Source organism: Syngnathoides biaculeatus, chromosome 11, assembly GCF_019802595.1.
Source record: "Syngnathoides biaculeatus isolate LvHL_M chromosome 11, ASM1980259v1, whole genome shotgun sequence".
Classification (NCBI taxonomy): Eukaryota; Metazoa; Chordata; class Actinopteri; order Syngnathiformes; family Syngnathidae; genus Syngnathoides; species Syngnathoides biaculeatus.
The window spans coordinates 30,206,714-30,232,915 of NC_084650.1; the positions used below are offsets into that span (position 1 = coordinate 30,206,714).

The window sequence follows — 26,202 nt, forward strand, 5'->3', positions numbered from 1 at the left end:
TGAGCCTAAAACACATCCCTGTGACATCACTGAGAGTGGACATGTAGTTTCTAGCACAAGTTCCCTGCCCCACTATAAAAGTGTAACATGATGTCATTTTGGGCTATTTAGCATCCCAGTATGCAGTTAGCAAGCTACGGATGGCTACACCTCGAAAATCTCTCTTTGTTAGACCTCTCAATTAACTGAATAGCTCGGTGATGTACCAAAAAAAATGAGGAAATTAATTAAAAAAAAACACAAAATAAATTTAATGACACACACAGGGATGGCAATCTGGAGAGCAACACCATGCCCCGGCTCTGCAGGGCACATTTTACAAGAGTTTTGTAAAGGTTCACCAGAGACAACATGTCTTCGTGGGTAACTTGAATGGGGCAGTTTTACCCGTCTTAGCTATCTGGTCTTCACCCTACCATTCTTCTGTCTTCAGGTGTGTGTCTGTGAAATCGTGTCACCAACTATGAGGTTAAGTCGACTTGTGTGCTTATCTTTATGACAATAGTCCACAATAGACATTCTATTTTAAAGTTCAGCATCCTAACGTGAGTTTTCATCATATAAGCTATCACCCCCTCAGTATGTTTGATTCCTGTTATCAATTTGACAACCCCACACCATCTTAGAGCAGAGGTGGTGGCCTCTATTATTCAGGTTTTGAAGCCTGATTTTATATAGTTACAGATTTTTTATTTGTATTCGTTCAAATTTAGTAGGCTTGTTAACTTTATCACTTTCTGTGGTGTGTAAAATACACGTGCTATTTTTTCGGCGCGTTTAGTTCCTCTTTAAAAAAAATGGTCAAACCATTACAATTAACAGCGCGCTGTCTTTGACATTCAAAATGTACATACAATTGTGGTTGTGAGAGGTTTTAATTGGAATGTTTCAAACAAACTTAACGCACTACACTGCTTGATTATCATCGGGTTTCAGACAGTCACTACAGGAGGTACCTCTTTGTTTTTGCCCCCTACAACTGAAGTCATAACCAGTGGCTGTTGAGTTTAAGTGCTATTCATTCATCAGCCCACTGAAAATAGCACCAATCCACGCCAGAAAGACTTTAAGTTTTCTGTCCCCGAGTCTCGTTTTTCGGAATCTGTGTTTTTACTGGCAGGGTCCTCCCACCAGACCAAGCGCACTATAAATACGACCCTTTTGAATGCCCACATCCTTGCCCCGAAAATAAATCATGGGCTCCTCGGCTACAGCAGACAGGCAGCACCTAGCGAACGGGACAACCGGAGCTCCCAATTAACCAGTCACGCAGGAACTGGGGAACACCCACTGATGCTGCCTGGGAACAAGACTGCTGTTGGCTCAGCTCCTAACACTCTTGACAGGCTCTAATGTCTAAAATGGCCTGTCACACGGCTGGCTCACAGTGACAGAAAAGACGACTGCGGCTCATGAGAGGGGTTGACGTACGTTGTACTTAGTCCTTCGCCACTCTGGCACAGGTGCAGAACGGAAAAGGGGTGAGTGGGTAATCACGAGGGTGTTGGCCCTTTGTGGCCCAAACAAGAAAAATCCACAGCCCACAACTATGGGCCTCTTACCAGATTACTTACCATCTTTTTTTTTTTTTTTTTGAAAGGGGCGACTGCCATTGTCCATGCATGGAGACGCAAAGACGGAAAGGATGAGGATAAGCAGACGGTATATACAGGCAGAAAGGTCAGAGGGCAGGAAGAGGGGAGATATGTGTTTTAGTTTCACAGTGAAGCCTGTCATACTCTGACACTGCAAACTAAACAAAATATGAGAGCAACTCTATGTAAAAAAATAAAAATCCCTTAAAATAACAGCTTCAGTCTTTCTGAGTATAATGGATTGCATCACGGTAGAAGGCACTGCAACTATTTCGACAATAACACAGTACAGTGTTACCTTGATTTAGAAGTGCCTCAATTTACCGTTTTTTCGAATTACGAGCAGTCGCTTGGTTGTTTCTCTTGCTTTGTCTTGTGAGCCAAAATTTGAGTAATGAGCGAACTTCTGATCAGTGTAGGGGAAAAATGGAAAGTCACTGAGGCAGCTGTCAGACATTTATGGAATGGTAAAAACAGCTACACAAACAAGTACAAAATGAGAAAACTAGCAAAGAGAATGAAGAATACACTCACACTGAATAGCAAGTTAACGTGGGCATCCAGAAACTCACGCATAGACTACAGTAAACAACCATCTTACTGACGTCACTCAGTCAGCCACGCCTCTTAAAGGCACACATTCAACACTCCACCTGCTCTTATATTTATCAATGGTTTTGTAATCCTACCAACGTTTGAAAATAATACATACAAGACATACTTGTGCTTTGTTCTTGAGCATTTTTTGTGTTAGCTACAGCTTTTTTCCTGCTTGCCTGAACTGTTTATGTTGTGTTGTAGCGATCTGGTTTAGGAGTGGTATTTCCATTAACTGATAATTGGTCAAGAGGATACCCAGAGACCCATCCAGAGCTCACCCCCAAAACACCAATGAGCGGTATAGAAAATAGATGAATTGATTTTGTAGTGCAGTAGCATCGACACATTATTTCACAGGTTTTATTAAATTGATCACTATTTATTTTAAGTCATGATAATGTCAAGTGCTACCCAGCTTTTACCTTTTACACGAGGAATGATAACCATTTATGATCCATTCTTCACTGGAAACAATGCTTCACACCAAGTCACTGAACAGGCAGGAAATAAAGTTCAGTTTTGAGCCATCCAACCTTGACATGCACGCCAGAGTAGCAGAGGCTCCCCCTTTCCCCAGCATTATTCCTGTGCTGATATTTTTTGCTTCAGTCTATAGACGCGGGAATATAGTGCAGGTCTGAGCTTGGAAATGGACTGCGGTTGTTTTCTTAGCAACACCTGTCCAAACAGTGGCAAAGCCAAGGGCAACTCTCACCTGTCAACACTGGTGACAGCTCTCCAAAAAAAAAAGAAAAAAAATCCAGCCAAGACAATTCCTAAGACATCCACTCGAGCGAAACAATGCACATGGGGCTTGAATGACCCGAGCTAGGCCCACAATTTCTACACTATTTGTAGTCTACGCTGAGGCCAACACCTGGTTGAAGAGATACTGTCTTTTGTTTTGTTGATCCGTGCGGTTTCAAAGGCACTTAATCCACTGGTTTCAGTGACACTGATGAGGCAAAAAAAAAAAAAAAAAGGGGGGGTGGGATTTGAACCCAGACCCCTCATATCACAAAAGGCTGGGCTATTTATGAATTAATTAATAGCGTTTACAATCTTTAATAAGGTGGTTGTATCATCTGTCCAGAGTGGATTTAGTGGCTATTTTTTGTGAAGATTTACAGAACAAAGATCAGGTGGCTCACACATACTTTGTCTGAAATGTTTTTATCCAGAACAGCTTCCGTCACCATTATCATCACTTCAATGTAAGCATGGATTAGATGAGTGAAAGATTGCAAAGAAACTACTAATACTTTGCTACCTCAATGAATTGAAACCACACCCAGAGATCAAGTATCATAGTCAACATAAAGCTTTATTTAAAAACACAAACCAGCTAAACAATCATGGTTAAAACTGTACATATGCAACTTGTCATCATTTTATTTACATAGCAGATATCTAGATGTGCACATCTAACAAGTTCTAGTATTGTTTTGATGGATTCCAATGTTTAAATGTCAACAATTACAATAGTGTATAAACTGCACACAATGTGTCACGCTTCACTAACAATACGTACATGTAAACATCTCTTCTAAGGCTTTATCAACACTGCTGCCATTGAAGTGCGTAAAGATACATTTTAGAGAGGAAATACTCTTAATAGCAGAGCATGATTTAACTGGAATCATAAAGATATCTGCCATTTTAAAAAGTCTGTCGTTTTCAAATTATGTTCACTAGTGTACTGCGGAAAACAAAGCGGTAATTCATTTTAGCACCACACATTCACAAATGTCTCCAAACTGGAAATACCTCGTTCATTTTTACCTGTCATTAAACCAAGCACACATTCTGCTGGTGTTGAGAGGCAGCGACGGTTACAAACCGATTGACTTACGTTCTGGGTCGCAGATCAAACACAGGAATAAAATGAGAGCCGATAGGTGGTTTGTCAAGAAATTAACGCCTTCCGTTCTTCACCTGAGCCGTACGAGGGACACACGACAGTTTGAGCAAGTCAGCCCGGGAGTAAAATACTGACTGATGAGATGGGATTGTGGTGCTTTTGCGTGGACTCACTGCACCGCACACATGGAACTGCGAGGATGGTTGGCCGTCCGGGCCATCAGGTCCTGACTGTAGTTTACAATGTCTGCTTTGATCACACGCTGGAAAGACACAGAAAGTGAAACGCACACCAGTTAGTCACAGCATTGCTTGTTCAGGGGGTTGGGGGGGGTGTTTTTGGGACGGGGTTAACGCCACAATTTAAATTTATCAAAAGAAATTTATGTATTTGGGAAAAAGCATAGCAAAAACAAGATATTTAGAAAATAATGTACGTAATGTAGTGTACTTTCTGTGTGTTATAATTGTGCCTTTAAGAGGGGACCCATGGTAGGGTCGAATGTGATGACAGCGAGTCTGCGTGAGTGTCTGGGCGTGAGCTGTGGTCGACAGCAGCTCATGTATCAGTGTGCCACTTGTGTTCATGTGTTCAATGTTCAGACAATCCAGAAAAAAGGCTGAGTGTATTTTCTTGTGGGTGTCAATGCAGACACTTGTTGATCGTATACCATGCGGAACATAAATGAGTCCACACCCATTTTGAAAAGTATGACTTTATCCATTTCTCGCTGAACATAATAATTTTCTGAATTTGGATTGCACTCGCCTGTAGTTGAATCTTTGTAAATTAGACTGGTTAAAAAACAACATCTTTTGCTAGACATATGAACTAATTTCTGCATCATAGCAACATTAACTTAATTTACTAGCAAAAGATATATTGTGTGAGCATACACTAATCTGTTTGTATATGTGTTCATAGGTTAGTATGGCATAGAAAATATCTGATAACTTTTGAAACAAGTCAGTTGGGGTGTTAATCATTTATGTTGAGCACTCTAATGGTTATTATAAAGTAGGCGGTTGCATTGTTGGATTAAGGAGGGTTCCATACATCCAAGAACTCTTGTCTGAACTAAATACACCCACTACATCAAGTACACTACTTCATCGGCTCGGGAGACTTATCTAAGGTCTGCTAACATGGAAACATACTTCCAACTACTGAACCAAACATATTTTGCTTTGCTGGCAGTTCTCTTGTCTAAACGGGCCTTCATCCTGAGGGTAGTTGACCAGCTCGGCCTTCACGATCCTCTGAGCAGGTACGACACATCAGAGTCAGCCGCGAGATCGAGGAGTACCAAGGCAAGGACCAAAGAAAGGGAAAAGAAGAAACAGGAATGAGAGTGAGAGCGGGTTGAGCGAGGAAATACGGAATGATAGGTTGGAAATTATGACACGATTGAAATTAAAAATAAATATGAAGACAAAAAGCTACACAATAACATCATTGCTCAAAAAAAGAAAAACAACGGCAGCTGTGGCTGATGAATGAGCTGCTCAAGCCTGGTTTTAAAGGCAGCGACGCAGCTGAGGGTTCGCTATCTGATCTCAATGAGAGGAGCAAGATGGAGGGGGCAGCCAGGCCGTTATACTTCTGTCATGGGTCGTAAACCTTGTGCTCGCCTTGCTCCAGCTGACAGCTGATAATGAGGCTCGACTAAGCCAATGGCTACGCTTCAAACCAAGCACCCGGAGTAGACGTCCCAGGTCAAAAATATTGAGAAAATTATAAACAAATATTGAAAAAAAACAAACAAACAATAGCTCATTATTATAGAAGAATCCCATCCAAACAGGAAGTGTTGTGGCCTTTGTGGCAGCCAGATAATACCACCTGACAACAAGATCTCAGTGAGTCAAGGATGAAATAACTCTGCTATAGTTTTGTTTTTTCTTCTTTTTTTTTTGCACTTTTTCTGTAAAGACAAAGCAGATTTAATAAGGGCTGTGAAAAAAACATAGGAAAATAATAATATCCATTTTGGTCACAGTCACTGATGATGTAGTGGTACACACGCCTGACTTCGTGCGACAGCTTGGGATCGATTCCTGCTCTGTGACGGTGTTGATATGTGCCCTGTGAATGACTGGCAACCAGTTCAGGGTGTAGTCTGCCTTTTGCCCAATGCTAGCTGGGTTAGGCTCCAGCACTCCTGTGACCCTTGTGAGGATAAGTGGCTTGGAAAATGGACAATTGGGTCAATTAAGCAGACACATTGTCAACAACATAAGCGTGTTCTAAAAACAGGTCACTAATGATGGCACATTGGGATTTGCTACAAATCTTGTTGAGGTGGTCATTTGAAAATGGAAACAATTGCACTGATCTATAGAAATTAATTGTTGCATACTGGGATTTTTCTTCAACTAATTTTTATTAGGGATAAAAGTTTTTTTTTTTCCAATGAAACAAAAGCTGATAACTGCTGCTTCTCCAAGCTGATATCAATGTTACTTTTTTAAGGTTTATATCAGAGATCTTTAATAATTGCCAGACCAAGACCAGGTGCAGGAACCCCCTACTTATGTACATTTTATATAGAGACCCTTCCCAAAAAATTTTAACATCATGGAAAGTTGTTTTTATTTCCATAATTGCATTCAAAAAGTTCAACTTTCATAGACTATAGATTCAGAGGCCACAATTTAAACAATTTCAAGTATTTATTTATTTTGTCATAATTTGGGCTTCCACCTCAAAAAAAACACAAAATCAGGAATTACAAATATAGAATACCATGAAGAAATCACAATTTACTTGTTAGTTTTTTTTTCTAGAACAAAAGAAATAAATTAGACTCACATTAAATCAATTGAAATATTGTAATTTCAATGCAATATGTTAATCTTCAATACTGCACTTGTTTGGGAATCCCCTTGCTTGAATCACTGCCTTGATGTGCCGTGACATTGAGGCAATGAGCCTGTGGCATTACCTGTGAGTTTTGGAAGCCCAGATTTCCTTAATACCTGCTGTCAATTTTTCTTTGCTTTTGGGGCTGGTGCCCTTCATTTTCCTCTTAATAATACCCCATCGATTCTCAATGGGTATTTAGATCTGGTGTGTTAGCGGGCCATCTGAGCACTGTGAAGGCATGGACATCAAATCAGGTTTTGGTGCTTCTAGCTATACGGCCGGGGGCCAGGTCCTCCTGGAAGATGAAATCTGCACCTCCATTGAGATCCCCAGCAGAAGGAATCATCAGGTCCTCTAAAACAATCTAGTAGACTCTTGTGGTGACCTTGGATTTAAGGTAGCATTGTGCAACACCTGCACTGGATAGTGCACCCCAAATTATGACTTACTGTAGATATTTTACCCTAGATTTCAAGCAGCTTGTCACAACCCATCAAAACGGAGGTAGGACCCAAATGCAGGAGTTGGGAGACGCAGAGGTAATTCGGGAAAAACGTTTATTTTCCCACGGTCGGGGATAGGGCAGGCAGTCAGGTGCAGCAGCAGTAGTCAGGACGTCGGGCATGGAGAGCAGGTCCGTGGGCAGTCAGGAGTCGGTACACGGGAGATTGAGCAAAGCAGGCAGGAGTATCAAAGGAGTCAGGCTTACGGGGTCGGTCGGAGAACAGGCGGAGGTCGGTACACAGGGGTTGACGATCAGGGATACGGGAGTGCTGGAACGGGGCATGAACCGCAACGATCTGGCGCCGGACCAGTCGTCCTCATGGTCCTATATACACCAGGGCCAATCGGCCGGCACGAAGCGCAGGTGTGCGCCTTCCAATCAGCGCGGCCGTGCGGAAACCCGCACAGCCAGGGCTGGACCATCACACAGCTCAGGTTCTGTTCACCAGCCATCTTCCTCCAAACCCTTGAAACTTGTTTTCCAAATAAAAGGCACACTTTATTTTCATCGAAAAAGAGGACCTTGCACCACTAGCAAACAATCCAGTCATTCTTCTCCTTCTCCAGTTGTCTTCCTATGTTGGCTAAGGATCAGAGGTGGCTTAAACTTAGGAACCAGACAGTTCTAGCCCATCTCTCAGATGTGTCAAAATATGGTGCTTTTTAAAGACATGACTCCCACCTCATGCCACTTTTTCTGGACCGTTGATAGGTTCTTGAATCTTCCATTTGATAATCCACCAAAGCCCATGGTCATCTCTTTTGCTGGTGCATCTTCTCCTGCCACATTTTGTACTTCAACTATACTTCCCATTGATATGCTTGACCACAGTACTTTTGAACAGCCAGCCTCCTTAGCTATGAACCTTTGTGGCTTACCCATCCAATGAAGGCCATTCATGATCTTCTGACCAATTGCCAAGTCTAACTGAGACAAGTGAACTAAACTGAAGCAGTGACACCTGGGGAAACCTATACCAGCGCTTTGGGTTTAGTAGATGATCAGTGTTTGACTGTTTGAAACACTTATCGCCAACTAAATTTGGGGTGATCTCTACACAGTATTCAAATTTTTTTGAATGCCTGATTTCATGGATTTTATAAACTGGAAACCCAAATTATGTAAAAATAAACAAATAGTTCACATTTTTTTAAATTGCGGGCTCAGCATCTCTAATCTATGAAAATTAACTTTTTGAATGAATAAACATTTCTATGATATTAAAATTTATGTGAAACTGTCTGTAATTGTGTGGCATATTAATGCTGTCCTATAACAGAATGCCTTTTCATTATTATACACATGTAAAATGAGATTAGAATGAGATACCATGTATAGAACTCGTGTATGTGACGTCACCATTTTTACGGCACCATATTGCCGGTCAAAAAGAGCTGCTCGACAGTGTGGTGCACATTGAACCAGAGCACAATATACACAATGCCGGAGACTTGTTGTGCTGTTGGTTGTTACAACAGACCAGACAGATATTCAAAGAGATCATTCTATGGAATACAAGCTGAAAAGACAAGAAAAGATCGATGGATTTCGGCAATTAGACGTGATGGATGGTGCCCAACCAAATACACACAACTGTGTTGCAATCACTTCACTTCAGGTAGGAATTATTCTTCTCAATCTCAAATTCCCAACATGTATTTATAATGCCAAGTTGGCTCATTTGAGAACAATGCATTTAAAAAAAAAAAAAAAAGGACTGGGAGTCATATCCAACCTACACGAAGCGTGTTGCAGCCACACGTTAATCTTCGGCAGACTTTTTTTTTTCTAATATGCATCGTTCTCAAATGAGTCTAACGCGTATTTTAAAAAAAGAAAATAAACCGTCGGTCACACAGAGGTTTACCGAAGTTCAACATGTGGCCGCAACGCGCTTCCGTGTACGGGGGCTGAAGCCTATTCGAGCGGTTTATTTTCTTTTTTTAAATACAGATTGGACTCATTTGAGAACAATGTATATTTAAAAAAAAAAACGTTTGTCACGGAGAAGTTTAACGTGTGACTGCAACACGCTATCCGTATATTTGAATTTGTGGCAGGACGAAGCGGGGTGGGGGCCGGGGAGAGGATTTTGAGCTGTGACACACTAATGAGGAAGCCTGCTGTGTGCTTTGATGTTACTTCTATTTATAGATTATCTAATGTATTGTTTAGTGAGCAAATATGGGAAAGAATGGGGTTAGCTTTTGTCACCTTAGCTGTTATCCCATTGGGTCAACTGTGCTTCCGCATGCGGGCAAACTGCCCCCTGCTTCCTCCTCTATTGTCTTGTGTAGACTGCTGTAGGCTGCTGGGTTTTGTCGCGAGAGTTGAAGTCACAAACTTTTTTTGCGCGCTGATTTTAACCCTCTTTCCAAACAACCAGCCCACAAACTTTGAGTTCTTTGTCAGAGAAGGTTCTTGTGGATCATGTTTGCGTTTCCACTGCACCAAATCAGTCCAAGGTATTTTATCCAAATGGGAGAGTTGTTCATTAGTAACGCTTGCAGGATTAGAGACAAACATTCCTGGATGTTGACTCCCGCTCCCTCCCACTCCCACAGAGCTCACTCCCACACCATCCCAATCAAGTGTTTTTAAATATCTCACCCCATCCAACAAATTTTTAAAATTCTGACCCAATCCCAATCACTCCTACGCCCACTGAGACTGATCCCAATCCCAAATGAGCAATGTTTAGCTTGATGCTCAGGGGAAATGTTCAAATATCGATTTGATTCAAGTTAAAATAAAACTGCTGCTTCCATGTTCTCCACTCATCACTCATCATCGTTTCCACTCCCATCAACTCTTGTCTCATGGTTTCTACTGCCTTCAATTCCCACAACCTCCCGCTCAAAATGACCTTAGTTCCCGCTCTAACCCAATCTGGTTATTGATAGTGAAGTTGTGAAATTGTGTGGGAATGCCGGATTTCAGGATGAGACTACTGATGATCCTGGATGTGAAAAAATCCTTGCAGGTAATTTAACCTTTCAAGTTGCTCTTGTTTTATACGGAATCTTAATCTAAATTTAAAATATCTTTGATACCTTTGAAACCCTAGGCCTTCCTTTTCCCAGGTAAGCACATGCACACAAGTAGTGTACAATCGCTTTCCCATTTTACTCTGGATAAAAAAGTGCTCTTCATTCAATATCCTTCCATCCAGTTTCTTCCGCTTATTTGAGGTCGGATTGCAAGGGCAATAGCTTTGGCAGGGATGCCCAGAATTCCACCTCACTAGCCACTTCATCGAGCTCCTCCGGGGAAACCGCGAAGTGTTCCCAGGCCAGCAGCAAGACAGTCTCTCCAGTGTGTTTTGGGTTATACACCTCTGTCTCCTCCCAATGGAAGTACACAAAGCACCTCAGCATAGAGGTGTCCAGGCGGCATCCTACTCAGATGCCCACACCACCTTATCTGGCTCCTCTTAATGAGAAGAAGTAGCAGCTCTACTCTTGAGACTCTTCCAAATGATTGAGCTTCTCACCCTCCCGAAGGAGAGCCCTGACATCCTGCAGAGGGAACTCATTTCAGCCACTTGTATTCGGATCTTGTTTTGAAGGTCACAACCCACAACTCGTGACCATAGGTGAGGGTAGGAATGTGGATGAAATGGTAAAGATGGAATGGTTAATTAAGAACTTCGCCTTTCATCTTAGCTGCTTCTTCACCACAACGAACCGATACAAAGCCGGCATCAGTGCAGACACTATATCTACCCGCCTGTCAATCTCCCGTTTCATTCTTCCCTCACTTGTAAGGTACTTCATCTCATCACTCCACCCTTTTTCTGACTAATGACCATGGTCTCAGATTTGGAAGTGCTTAGTTCATCCCAAAGGCTACACACTCAGTTGCAAATCGCTCCAGTGAGACTTGGCGATCACAGCTTGATGAAGTCAACAGACCCAAATCACCTGCAAAAAAGCAGTGAAAAAAACTGAGCTCACCATTCCAAACTTACGCTCCACCTCGGGTGCACCTAGAAATTGTCTCCTTAAAAATTACAAATAGAATCAGTGACGGATAGCAGTTTTGGTGGAGTCTAAGTTTTACTCAAAAAACAAATCTGACTTACTGTCAGTAACCTGGCCCAAACTCTGACACTGGGTGTACAGGGACCGAACAGCCCGTATTAGGGGATTTGGTAACTCATACTCCCAAAGCTCCCCCCATAGGACTGCTGGAGTGGCACGATGTAAAGTTCATCAGGGTGACATTTTGTTAAAACCATTTAAAAATAAAGAGGAGGCACTCATAACCCGTTTGCTTGCATGCGAGGAGAACGGAAGAGAACTGCACCCCACAATTCTCCACCAAGCTCTGGAGCGGTTCTCCACGACCCCTTATTTTTGTTTGCATTCACAATTACAACATCCACAAAAGGGGGAAGGGCAGAAGTGTTGTTTTCTTGAATTATTGGGTCATATGTCAGATGAGTAAATGAAAGCTAACATTCGTAAGCGTTTTAGAATTAGTAAGTATGGCAAAAGTCACTTCAAAGTTTTCCTCCAGGTGCCCTACATCAGACGCGCTCTGTCTGGTCTTCTGCACCAAGCCACCTCCTCTTTTTCATACAATTCTGTTTCCTGCTAAATTGCTAAATCTTCTTCTTTGCCTTTCGGCTTGTCCCGTTAAGGGTCGCCAAAGCGTGTCATCTTTTTCCATCTAAAAGCTAACAGCTAAATTGCTAAATAAGCTCTATAATTCATTAATTCAGCAAAGCATTTTCAACATTCCAAAGCAAATGTAGTCACTGTGATTTTACGGGCACGTATGTGCCCGCGTGGCATCGCACTCGCAAATCTGCACAGTTGAGGACGAAAAATCACACGCATAAAATTTGTTACGAGTAGAAATACATAGATATTGAAAGACGTCGCTTATTTTGTGTAGTCTTGACCAAAGTTCCCTCTAACCTGCGCCACTGCGCAATTGCACACTCTCAGCGCACACGAAAACCGATTCAGCACAGTGAAACACAGCCTGGAGGTCTCTACCAACAAGCTGCTGCTCAGCCTACTTCTACTTCCTAGTTTACCTGACACCGCCCGCCCGTCAGCTCTTAAAGGGATACACTCATAATTACAAATAGAACACACACGCAACTTTATAACTGCGGGCATGACTGGTGGACCACAACTGTAACTTGATAACTGCGGGCATGACTGGTGGACCACAACTGTAACTTAATAGCTGCGGGCATGACTGACCACACCCGTACATTTTTCAAATGTGAGTGACGGCAAATGTATGCTAACTATATTTACAATTACTCCATTTCCCTCCTGTTTATCCTACATTTGGTCCAAAAACATAATCAAACGGACTTCCTAAATAAACTTTATTCATTCAAATCATTGACTTGTTAACAAAAATAGAATTTATTTCCATAAACGTGACGAGGTTCAAGGAAAAGGTTTGTGAGGGGGATTACATAATCATCATCCTGGTCATCAGGGTTGTCAAAGTCATCAATAGTATTGTTGCGTTGTTCAGCAAGCAATGAGTACATTTCGTTCAATTGGAATTTGTAGGGGCTATAGCATTTGAGATAAAGAGGCCCTGTAGCTCAGCGGTAAGAGCACTGGTTTGGTAAACCAGGGGTTGTGGGTTCGTATCCCACTGGGGCCTCCACTCCCTGAGAAGGGTTGCGTCAGGAAGGGCATCCGGCGTAAAAAATTGTGCCAAACATATATGTGCGTTCATCTGAGATGACACGCTGTGGCGACCCCGAAAGGGACAAGCCGAAAGATACTTACTTACTTACTTACTATAGCATTTGAGATAAACCAGTTGAGCAATGCGAGAATGCAGGGAATACAACAACACTCACACAATGTAAGAATAGCTACAAACACAGCTATAGAAACCAGGACGGAAAACCCCAGTTCTTATATTTATCAAATGTTTTGTCCAATCACTCAGACCAGGGAGAGGTCTTCACTCCGGAATGCTCCCTCATCTTGAGATTCGGGGTAAGTACGCTTTCAATGGCCCTTGTGAGTGACCCATCAGGACCTGGATTGTTCAGAATGAACGTAGAGCACAGGTCACCAAACATTTCCCAGACGCCAACCTTCTCGGCCAGGAGCATGTCGACCGCAATGCGGTTCTGGCAATAAGAATACCTACACCTCCTTGGCACCTCTCACCATTAGCAACTCCACAGTGGAAGAGAGTCTAATACCTCTCTAGGACTGGTAGTAGTGCCCAAGTAGTGTGTGGAGGCGAGCCTGACAATATCTAGTCAGTACTTCTCAACCTTACACACTAGCTTGAGCACCTTCCCTGGAAGAGGTGACATTACACGTCCCGAGAGCAGTTATTCTCAACCAGTGTGGCATGGCACATTAGTGTGCCATAAGCGATCTTCATATGTGTCTTGGTAAATTCTCATATTTTAATTAATGGCACAAAAAATATTTATTAAGAAGAAATAATGTATATTTCTTTGTTCCTCTATTTATGCCAGTGAGACGATGGCGAGCTCACATGACAGCACAGCTCCTCTCACAGGTCGTGTACCCAAGGAAGTGGAACTCAACGTTACACTTTCCAGCTGTGTCTGGCTGGGCCTCATGGGTGGAGACCGGGCCACCAGGCACTTGGCTTCAAGATCCACCTGGTATCCCACGTCTTGGCAAGGGAAACTATTGTCCATTTAGGTTAATCATCATAAGAGTTCATTTGAGCCATGTTTTGTCTGGTCCCTCACCAAAGACCTGTTCCCCATTGGTGACCCTGCCAGAGGCAAAAAGCCCAAAGTGTTCTGATATCTGACGAGGATTTATTTGAGTACTGGAAGAACATATATATATATGACATTGATGTTTTGAAATCAGATTTGGAAAAGAAAAGTCAAAATAAAATTTAAAAATAATTAATGCAAGTCCCAAAATTATTGTAACCCTAGTTGGGACATTAAATTGCTTGTCTTTGTATTGTATTCAATTGAATAAAGGTGGAGAAGGATTTGCAAATCTGTATGTATTTTTTACGAAAAGTTTCAACTTCATTGGAATGGGGGAGCCAACATTTTCACAAGATTTTCTGTTGTCACCATGTAATCCAAAGTATCACCATTTATGTCAACAAGAGTCCCCCAGTGTGGCAATGGGGTTTTCTTCCCACACCCTCTCACTGTACTTGATAAACACAGATTAAGTACTTTGTTCTTGTGACGGTGGGGAGGAAAGGCAAAGTAGATGGACAGCTCCATTTGTCAGTAGGCAATAGTAGTGGTAATGGTCATGATGGGCTTGAGAACTTATCCAGTCCCCTTCTTACATGCTCTCGTCCTTCTCCTCCTCTTGTGAGGCCATGACCTCCCTGCAGGCCCCAGCTCATCAAGCACTACCCAGCCAGGGTGGCTCCTACTGCTCATATCGGGCCAAGGATTAATGTTTCTGGGGGAGGTGACCCTGTAAATCCTAGAGCTGCCACATTCGGGCACCTCAATTTCACTGGCAGGCCTGGAGACTCTTTCAGGCCAACAGGGTGCAATGGGGAGATAAACCAAATAAATCAGCCAGCCAAAGTAACCTTCTCACCCCTATAACTGCATACCTTTAACCTCTGACTTCACGCGTTAATGTGGCCAATGTGGGTCTTATTTACAAATGTGCAACCTCATTGGCAGGTAGAGCATCACTGAAGGCAGATGCAACAAACTATTGTTTATGCAACAAAAGGTCATTTATAGTGTCTGGAGACCTCCGCTGACCTAACACACTCCCAGGGACCTCCATTACAAACATAACAATGTTACAAAGGTAATATTACATACTGTGACCAACCATTTTTCTCAGGTCAATTAATCCAGGAAGGTTGAGAAAAGTAACGTCAAAACGTTGTGGAGACATTTTGTTGAAATCTGAGACTTGAATTACTCACCTGGGACTGCTCTATTTCAGCTTTGTTCAGCTTCACACCAAGAATCTCAGCCGCAACCCTCTGGAAACAAAGATACACCTAAAGAGAGAAATACAACGTGAAACAATAACCCCACCATGTGTGATCAGAATCATGCTTTTATTGTGATCTGACACTCACCGAGTCTCCAGTCTTGGCTGAAACGAACTGACTGATGAGGCAGTTCTCTTGACAAAAGCGCTGGTGCTTGTCAGCCTTTACCGTTCTCATGTGCTCCAGGTCGACTGGGGAGGAAACACAAGCGGAACACATATGCAGGTTCACATGTTTCTCACTTGAGGTTAATGGTGACATATTTATCAATATAAACAGCAGAGATAACTGTTTACATAGGGCAGACACAAGAAGTCTGACAGCAAAACATAATGTGTTGCTGTCAACAGTGGAGATAGCCACTACTATTTTTCTCTTTCAAAAGCCCCCTTATCTCCAACACCCCCCCCCCCCCCACACACACACACCTTTCCACAAAGGGGTACACGGTTTTATTGCTGTCACGAGCAAGCGGCATGGGGTAGGACCCAAATGCAGGACTCCAAGGCAGTAGTGTAGTTCAGTTCAAAAAGTTCAGGGTGTACCCCGCCTCCTGCCTGAAGATAGCTGGAATAGACAAAAGTACTCCCACGACCCTTGTGAGGATAAGTGGCTCAGAAAATTGATGGATAGATGTCTGCTAAACTAAGTGCTTGCATACAGGCATAAGAAAAAATAGACTTTCTTACAAGATTAGCACCGATGTTATGGCATATATTAACCCTTCAAAGAACAAGCGGAGCTGACAAGAGTTGTTGTGTCGTCTCCAAGTGCTTTGGGGGACATTTTGGACCATCCAGGGAGAGCTTGAGGTAATGTTCATCTGCTTTAAATATGGCTCGTAAGCAGGTAACATAACTCACTAGCTATTCTTTAGCACTCATGTGTATATATAAACATGCTGGCATTCTGTCAATTTGTTCTTAAGCAAGGGGTCTTAAGACGGCAGCGCGGGGGCCATTTGCGACCCGTGAGATATTTTGTGGCCCCCACCTTAATATCAAAGTTTAATGTTAGTGCAGCCCTGGAGTTCTATATGAATGGACTTTGTGAATTTGCGTGTGTGGAGCTAAAGAACCGAACAATCACGGTTGGGTATATTGCTCTTGCTAAACAACGCACGTGCATGTGCGCCAAACCTGTGGCCCAGACTCAGCTAGCCGCCTCCAGCAGCCCAAAGGCAAATTGAGTTTAAGACCTCTGTGTCACGGACGAGACTCAGGGGTGGACCCAAATGCACGACTCAGGTGAGAGGTAAGCAGTGCGGAATAAGCCTTTATTCGTTCCAATGTCGGTTACCAGGGAGTCAGTCCAAAGAAGCAGCAAGATCAGTAACGGCAGGCTTACGGGGTAGGTCGGAAGACAGGCGTTGGTCGGTACACGGGAGGTAGACGTCAGGAGTACGGTAGTGCGGGAACGAGGCATGAGAGGCAACAATCTAGCAGAGTCTCTGTCGTCCCCCGGGTCCTATATGTACTGGGTCTAATCGGAGGTCATGAGGCGCAGGTGTGACCCTTCCGATTAGACGGCCACGCCCAGCCCTGGCTGGAATCCAGGATCATGACTCTCTGCTCTAAAGTTTCACTTAACATTAGTTGTGCGTGGAAATAAATGTTGACGATGCCAACCAAGGCAGGTGACCCACTGTTTCAGATTGTAATGTGCTTTTCATTTTGGCATCGTACAGCCAAATTGTTGCTTTACATTATTTATTTATTTGTTTGTTTGTTTGTTTGTTTATTTATTTATTTGATTTGATTTGAAAATGTCAGTATACTTCTGTGGTCCGTTGAGCATAGTTTATCTTCTACTGAAGCTATCATAAACGCTCTAAATGACAAAAATGTGTATGTTTTCATGTCACGAGGATGCTATCCTGTTTGTTCACATCATTATATACAGTACAGCCATAAGTATTCAGACCCTAACAGTTAAATATACAAAGCGTCTGAATACATATGGCTGTGTGACATTTCATTTTTTTTCCTTTTTAATCTGCAAAAATTTCAACAATTCTGTTTTTCCCTGTCAATACAGGGTGATGTGTGTACATTAAGGAGGAAAAAATCAAATTGAAGGATTTTAGCAAATGGCTGCTATATAACATAGTGGAAAATTTAAGGGGCTCTGAATACTTTCTGTACTGACTGTATATGACAGTTTTACAGTAAACAGCTGTGAATGCTGTTTGTAATTTTTTACATTGTTTTCTATTAATCTATCATTCCATTGACTGACCAACAAATAACTGTGGAACATCTGGAAAAGAATGAAAAGAACAAAAACCCCGTTTACTTGATTTCTTGTCTTGTCTTGTAGAGTTAGAGTTAGAGTTAGAGTTAAGACTACTTTTGTCATGCTGGATGTCCTCAACTGTTGTTCTTGGTTTACATCACTTGGATCCTCATTCACTGGCAAGTAAAATGGTTGGGATTTTACCATTGTCACAATATGACCATAGCACAGATCATGGTTTACCACACCAATCTATACAGTGGACAGATGAAGTGACTTGTTTCCCTTGAGATGATCAAGTCAGTAGCCCCACGCTTCCTTTCAAACGCACTGGAACATATTCCATCATTTGAGCGCCCTTCAACCCTAAAGCCAAGAACCTTTAGTTGACCTGACACAGACAAACCCAGAGCAGAGATGCTCAGAAACAACAAGTGGACCAGAACTCCGGGCTAAAGTTGCAGCGAATGCAGAAAGGGCTTTGACTTATGAGTTTATAAGGTGGGCACAGGAGTCGAACAAACGGGACTGTCACCTTGCTACTGATTTACTGAGGCTACAATGACAACACCTTCCTTTTTAGCTTTTGTCATGGCACTCCCTGTGCATTTGACCCTTTCAGAGTGATACCCACTGCTCTGGTTCTCCCTTTTCCTCTATTTGGGGTCATGCTGAGGTCGATGAGGAAGGTCACCTGGGGGTCTCCTTGCTGAAAAGCAATAGCCTCACTCATTATTTCTGGCTTTGTGCGTTAAGGCAACCACACCCAGTATCTGGTGAATGCAAAACTCTGGTACCTGGAGGAGACCATGCTACTGTACGGTGTTGCATTTCTCACAAGCCTGTCTAAGAGTTTTATTCTTTGTGTGAGGTTGTCAAAGATTTACTGTGTTCTCATGCCCCGAGACTGTGGGGGGAGCTGCACCCATATAGACAGATATATAGTCCGGGAGAACATAAATACTGCATTTATTGAATATCTTAGCAAGTCACATGACCCCAAAAATGCCACCGGCCAAACCATAGAAACCAAACAAATACTTTTTGGGGGAATAATTTTCCACTAGAAGAAGATTATCATGGTCAGAAGAGACATATAAACACAAACCTTTCAGGGCAAGGGCAGACTGTCATGTCACGGCTCGGGCGTAAACACAGCTATCTCACGGGCGTCAGCAGGTTATTAATTCCTGTCATGAAGAAGCAGAGGTACCTGCATACTACTAGGGGTAAACACTGCTAATCCTTTGGATCCTGCACACTTGAGAAAGGTTATTAATCATGTGTCAGAGTTACATTAAGCAACATTAACCTAAACACTGGCTCTTGAGGGGAGTTGCAAAATAACTATGTAAAAAGGTGTGCAAATCCACTTTCTCAACACAAGCAAGTAGCTTCTGAGAGTGCCAGCAAACTCTACACTCAATTAATCGGTGAGTGGTTTGTTATTGTAAGTTTAAAAAAATGGGCTTAGCTTGCCACAACTATCAGTCTTTTATCTTGGTTGTACTTTCCAAACTGCACAGCATCATAATCAAATGTTTTTAATACATCTGTGTATTTCATTTTTAAAACTGTTCTTAAAAAAAGGAAGAAGCGATGAATAAGGATTATGCTAGTTAATTTAAGAAAAATTATCTGCCAACAGAACAGAAATCCTGACTTGCAAGGTTTCCTCCCACATCCCAAAGACATGCCTTAATTGGAGACTCTAAATTGGTCCTAGGTGTGATTGTGAGTGCGACTGTTGTCTGTCTTCATGTGCCCTGCAGTTGGCACGCAACCTGTTCAGGGTGTACCCTACCTCCTGCCCGATGGCAGCTGGGATTGGCTACAGCACTCCTGCAACCCTTGTGAGGATAAATAGCTCAGAAAATGGATGGAAGGATGGATGGATGGATGTTTTAAGTTGTTTAGCATATCTAGATTTTAATATCATGAAATAAAAGCTGGAATTCTGAACTTTTGTCTCATATTCATCTTTTGATCTGGAACACAAATGTCTTTAGGGTACAACAAAACAAAATAGTTGACCTTGCCATTCCAGTAATTTTGGAGGGGACAGTAAATGTGGTCTGCACCACAAGGTATTTCTATTATGTGCTGTGTCATTCAAAAGGGATAGAAATAAACATGTGACAGGACAACTAAAGTGATACTTCATCAAACCAACTGGTACATCTCTTGACTTAATGTTCTGAGCCACAGCACGTTGCCTACCCAGCACATCCCCCTCTGGTGGAACTTTGGTATAGGAGCGTGGGTGGAGCTGAGCTGAGCCAAGTTAAGACAAGTGAAGCAGGGCAACGAGGCTTGAAAAACGCTTGTGTTGGACGGACAGCCCATTGCCGCAACTTACGGGGTGGCCCATCCACCTCCAAGCCTGCCCAAGTAGAGTCCAATATCTATTTTGCACACCATAACCTGCGGTCAGCTAATAATGTACATCCGTGTTTATCTCCACACGACTGACATAGCTCCTGCCCGGAAGGTGAGTGTCAGTCTGGGAAAGCAGTAATAAGTGTTGTACTATCAGAGCATTTTCTTTTTCAGGTAAGCGTACAAGACAGGGGGGCAAACAGTATCAGCAAAAACACGCATGCCTCCTTAAAATTTGAATATTAATACTACTTGCACCTAGACAATTATGGTATAACAACTTATATTAATATCTTATTCAGATTTTTAAGGAATATATGTGTGTCAATGAAAGGGGTGGAGGAGGAACAGTGAAGCTCCAGGGAGAAGAGATAGCGAGGGTGGATGACTTCAAATACTTGGGGTCAACAATCCAAAGCAATGGTGAGTGTGGTAAGGAGGTGAACAAACAAGTCCAAACAGGTTGGAACAGCTGCCAGAAGGTGTCTGGTGTGTTATGTGACAGAAGAGTCTCTGCTCAGATGAAGGGGATGTTTTGAGACAAGGTTTGAAAGAGCAGAGTTTGATGGTTTGGACATGTACAGAGGCGAGAGAGAGTATATTGGTAGTAGGGTGCTGAGGATGGAGCTGCCAGGCAAAAGAGCGAGAGGAAGACCAGAAGGTTGATGGATGCTGTGAGGGAGGACAGGAGGACAGTGAGATTTAGAGAGGAAGATAGGCTTAGATGGAAGAAAATGACATGCGGTGGCGACCCCAAACGGAACAAGCCAAAAGGAAAAAAAGATTCAGATTTTTAAAGAAAAAAACTGCTTCAAGTAAAAGAAAGGCTCTTTCACAAAAACTACCAAGAAAGAATTATCTTTTCAGAACAATCACATTTTCCCTTGATTTGAGATGTTTAAACCTGGTTGGCTTTAAATTATTTGCAATGTATTGTTTTGGCTACCTTATTTAACTTCTTTAAGGACAAAATACGAGAAGAACATTGAAGAAATACTTCTCAATATGACGCAATGCAGTTCTACACCACTGGAAATGACATGATTAGTCAAGATCCATGTAGAGACTTTGAAGAAGGGTCCTCCTTTTTGTACAGGAGAATTTTTAGTCTGAATACAAGACTAATCCCAGCCTTTTAGTGATTTGCTCAATTTGTCTTCCTGACCTACCCATCTTTACTTATCAGGTCAAAAAGATCTTCCCGCCATGTTCTGGTTTCCTTCTATGTCTGTCAAAGTGTACATCAGCTTAACAACTTGGAGGAAGTGACTGCAAACACGACCTTAAACTGTTTAGGCCTCCGAGCACATAAGAGATAGTGGAGGGGGATCATCACTCGTCAAGAGCAATGGCGCCCTCGCTCTGGTCATGGTCACTGTTTATTTAAAATAGCCACATGCCAATGCGATGATTTTTGAATGAGCATTGATAGATAAATATCTGATGGAAATATGGCGCTTTTACCACAAGTAGCTGGTTAGTTTATGTGATGAAGTTTTTTTCTGGAGAAACAGAATCACTGTTAGTACTACAGTATAGTTCCAAGACTGAAAGTATGGCGTGCAGCCATTATCATCGAAAGTTAAAATATGTAAAGTAAAACTATGGCAGACTTACATGAGCCACACATCTACTATAAAATATCAGCATATGCTGCCAGGTTAATAGGTTAATAACTAATCACCTGTGGCCTTTTTAAAACCATGCTGCGATAACAGACACCTACTTATTGGTCCAGCAAGTAGGCTGCTGGGGACCAACTGCAACAAGTTTCCCAGCAATGGTCACAAAGGAATACGCGGAACATAGCACACTTAATTGATGGCGTTTTAAACTAAACAGCAGCCACAGCGAGTGAGCAGGCTGAGGGTGGAATGTGGTAGAAAAGGTGAGCCGCTTGTTGTCAGGGGGCGCTAAGGGGTCATTCCCGATTAAGAGAAAGTTACACGGTTGAGACTAATCAACCCCAAGGGAGAACCTATCACTTCCAACATTACCTAACAGCAGGCCTTGAAAGCCCCGCAGGGTTTTCTTCAGTTTCCCCCTCAACGACAAAATGAGCCAAAGCAGACTGTATATGGTGACGGGAAAGTTATCAAACACACTGCAAAAGAAACTGTCTGCACAAAGAAAATCAACCATGTGGTGCTTGGATGCATTCCACAGAGGCTTTCATCGACCACAAGATCTGGCAAGCCTTTTTCGATTAAATGGCTATTCAAATTGATCTTGTTCACTTGCATTGTGATGAAATACCAATTGCCATTTTGAACAAAATGGGCTCAGGAGGACAAATTCTTTAGAGTTTTGCGGGATTGATTCAGGGTTTGTTGTGTTGTATAATACAGGCAAGCCTCCATAGTCGAACATAATCCATTCTGAAACGCTGGTTGACTTCCAAGTTCCAACTCCAAAACATATTTTACTATAATAGAATTAATGGTCATTTGCTCCATAATCAAACCTTGAGTAATTGAGCCAAGTTTAAAGTAGCACTGTAAAAAATAAAAATAACAATTGTGTTAATTAGTAATAACATTAAAATTAATATTATTAATTCTACCAGTTCAGGGTATACCCTGCCTCCGGTCGCTTATCCTCACTAGGGTTGTGGGGGTGCCGGAGCAAATCCAAGCTATCATCGGGCAGGAGGCAGGGTACACCCTGAACTCAATGCCAGCCAATCACAGAGCACACGGGGACAGATAACAGTCGCACTCACAATCACACCTAGGGGCAATTTAGAGTGTCCAATTAATGCATGTTTTTTTTTCGGATGTGGGAGTAAACCGGAGTGCATGGAGAAAACCCACGTAGGCACAGGGAGAACATGCAAACTCCACACAGGTGATGTCGGGAATGAACCCAGGTCCTCAGAACAGTGAGGTCAACGCTTTACAGCTCCGCCACCGTGCCGCGGCATATATTTTCACACACACACACAAAAAAAAAATCACCTGATCTATTCTACCATCAAATAAATATCTTGATTTTTGTAGTGTATTAAACTCGGTTGAAAAGGATTTGCAAATAATTCATTTTTTTTTTTAAATTCACATTTTACACAACATCTCAACTTTGTTGGAGTTGCGGTTTGTATTAAAAGCTGGAAAATTATGCTTTACAATGTACAAAATTGTGCAATAACTCACTCCCTGAACACATGCATACCGAAAATTACAATGCCACAGAAGGGTTTTGGAAATAAATGTTACTTTGTTAACTATTGAAGACACCATGTAGTTATTCAGAAGCCAAAATTCCATTTGGAGGAAAAGCATTTCATAACAGTGACAGTATTGTTTCACAGGCCACACTATTTATTTTCTTCAAACTGAAATTATGTCTTTTTAATTATATCAATTTAATACAGAAGTGGCCCAACTATAAAATGACTCTTGTATTCTTTCAGCCAGAACAGGAGAAAATTCAGTTGCAGAGTCAGTGTCGTCCGAACAAGGCAGCAATTCTGTGCTATCAGTTAATTCCTTGTACGAGTGGATCTACGTGAATATAACTGGTGACATAATAATGAGAAGCAATCAGCAACATATTAAAGGTTCGGTAATAACATAATCATGACTGGTTCAAGTGAATACAGACAGATGAAGTGCTGTTAGTAGGATGGTGTTGTGGAAGGTGAGCGAAGCCAGTGCGAGACTTCTCAGGGGAATCCTGACAGAGACAGAGCGTTCTTTGTGCTGCGGCACCCCCCACCCTGGTGGCCTGAAACCGGCCGGGAACGTCAAGGGACTTGCTTTCCACTAGGTCAGAAGTGTTCTGTCGACAGCTCATTGATCACAGCTCATCTTGTCATTCGATCGTTTTTCATGAAAGCCCGCACGGATGCACACGTGCATGTCATGCACACATTGCTTTCGCACCTCGCAGCGCAATCACACACTCCTCTGTGGTGGCCTTGCTACAATGCGGTCTTCCTCCCGCCTAAGTCAAGGAATGTAAATGTCTGGCAGTAGCTGGAGTGCGTGGCTGTGGGAGCTCCAGTAAAACATGCGTCCAAGGGCCTTGCAGGCTGCGTTAGCGGGCCCTCAGGACTCATGAAAAGTGAACAAAAGGCCCAGTACTAAGATGACCGCACAAGACGCTCCCTGGGCTTTCTCTGGCAGTGTCCTCCAAGCTCTCCCGCTGCTGTTAAACTAAGTGGACTTTTATGGGTACGCAGTAATGCATGTCTCTGTGAGTCTGAAGCACAGCTATGCACTATATAATATTTCTGCAAAGTACAGGGGAGCCTTCATCATTGAACATGTCACATCCTTATGAGTCTATTCATAATTATTTCGGTTCACGGGCACTTTTTACAAAACGCATGTGAAATAATACCACTGCTAATAAAACTGAGTTATGACCTGAAGTTCTTCTTGATTGGGTTCTTTGCTGATAGCATTTTCTAAAGAAACAATACACACAAAACTCACTTTTGAACACGCTTTGTCAGGGTTTGTGTGATATATTAAGAAATGCAAATTCGCTGGATGGAGTAGGAGTGCCAGTGACATACTGGCATGATGCACATTTCAAACACCTTCAATGTTTTTCACCATTCCCATTGAAAGTATGACTATGTTGAGGTTTCAGTTTTTATAACTACAAAGTTGTTGCATTAAACTTTTGTACAACGACCCTGAAGACTGCCTTCTGTGTACTTTCACACAAGCATCAGCCAAGAGTCTGATAATTAGATTCATCTAGCATCTTTCGTGAAGTTATTGCTTTCAACTCGGAATGTGATTAAGTTAAAATGAAGTAATCTAATTAATTGGAGCCTTTGTTAATTTATTACTTAATCTTGATTAATCACATTTTAATCATGTAACATTTGTCCTAAAAAGCAATATTGTTCAATTTAAATGGATTTTAGTGGACCATGGAAATATTGTCAACTCTGTAAAACTCTATTTAACTGTATATATGTAGGGTGGCACGGTGGATCAGGTGGAAAGCATTAGCCTCACAGTTCTGACGACCCCGGTTCAATCCCAGCCCCGCCGGTGTGGAGTTGTTGTGCCTGCGTGGGTTTTCTCCGGGCACTACAGTTTCAATCCCAAAAACATTCATTAATTGGAGACTCTAAATTGCTCAAAACTGTGATTGTGAGTGTGGCTGTTGTCTGTCTCCATGTGCCCTGCGATTGCTGGTAAGCATGTTCAGGGTCTACACTGCCTCCTGCCCGATGACAGCTGGGATAGGCTCCAGCACTCCCGTGACCTTTGTGAGGATAAGTGGCTAAGAAAATGGATGGATAGCTGGATATCTATTAAACACAAATCAGTACAAAAAACAGTAGAAAACATCCTTTGCCAAAATTTAACAGACTTGAACTGAAACTGCCATTTTAGGCCAGTTTGTTTCGAAATATTTCAGGTATTGCCTTTAAGTGGTATTTGCAGGGCAGTTGAATAGTTGAATGATGTTACTGCCATTGTGTGGCATATTTTCTAACCCTTTAACTTCTCCAACTAAAATTTGTCTTCAGTCCACAACAATCCACTTTCTACAAGAATTCGCCTACCATCAGTCCACGGAGCACTATTTGCACTATATTTAAAGAGCGAATGATGTCATGGCTCAAAGTGGCTTCGGGAAATTACAAATGAAAAGATGAGTCAATGCAGCACCTTCCACAAATTCCTCCATATCAATGTTGTGGAGAAGTGAGGAAATAAAGTCGACCCTGAGAATGATGAGGGTTCCAGGATCCATTCAGGTCAGGTGGCTAAGATGTACTGTGCAACTTAAATGGCTCATGACTGACCACACAAGACGGTATTGGAAGACTGATCATCAGCTGCATGTGCAACAATATTTGCTTTATGGATGGCTAGAATGAATGAGGACTTTCCATGTTTTAACAGGCGTGAGAGTCAGAAGAGATTGGGAGAGGGGTGCTGTGTGTGGGTGTGGGTGTGGGGGGGTCAGCAGAATCAGTGAGTTGTCACATTGAAATCACAGTGCTTAAATCAATATGCTGTAAATTGTTGGATGGGTTCTACCAGCGGCACTTTGTATTAGAAGTGTCACAAATCAGCTTAAATAAACACAAACAAGTATTTCTTAATGAGCGCTGGTCACACTGCTGAGTGTTGGCCGCAGAGATTGTTACACCACTTATCTGTCGCAATGTAATACAGCTGGACCTCTTCATTCATCCCACTTTAGTCCAGTTG

The 26,202-nt window shown here is 42.3% G+C and overlaps 1 protein-coding gene across 2 annotated transcripts in view; it reads right to left on the bottom strand.

Moving 5' to 3' along the window:
- Positions 1-3,493: 3,493 nt before the first annotated feature.
- Positions 3,494-26,202, bottom strand: part of rab28 (RAB28, member RAS oncogene family) — a 57,180-nt gene continuing 34,471 nt past the window's right edge. Inside the window, exons 5-8 of one of the 2 annotated variants that reach the window (XM_061835552.1) lie at positions 15,488-15,591; positions 15,329-15,406; positions 4,230-4,318; positions 3,494-4,130 (exon numbers count right to left, since the gene is read on the bottom strand). In XM_061835552.1, the coding sequence (XP_061691536.1) occupies positions 4,127-4,130; positions 4,230-4,318; positions 15,329-15,406; positions 15,488-15,591 (275 nt within the window). In that variant the 3' untranslated portion in view covers positions 3,494-4,126. Of the gene's footprint in view, positions 4,131-4,229; positions 4,319-4,371; positions 5,316-15,328; positions 15,407-15,487; positions 15,592-26,202 lie in introns of those variants that run through there. The other variant, XM_061835551.1, reaches the window with a different exon arrangement.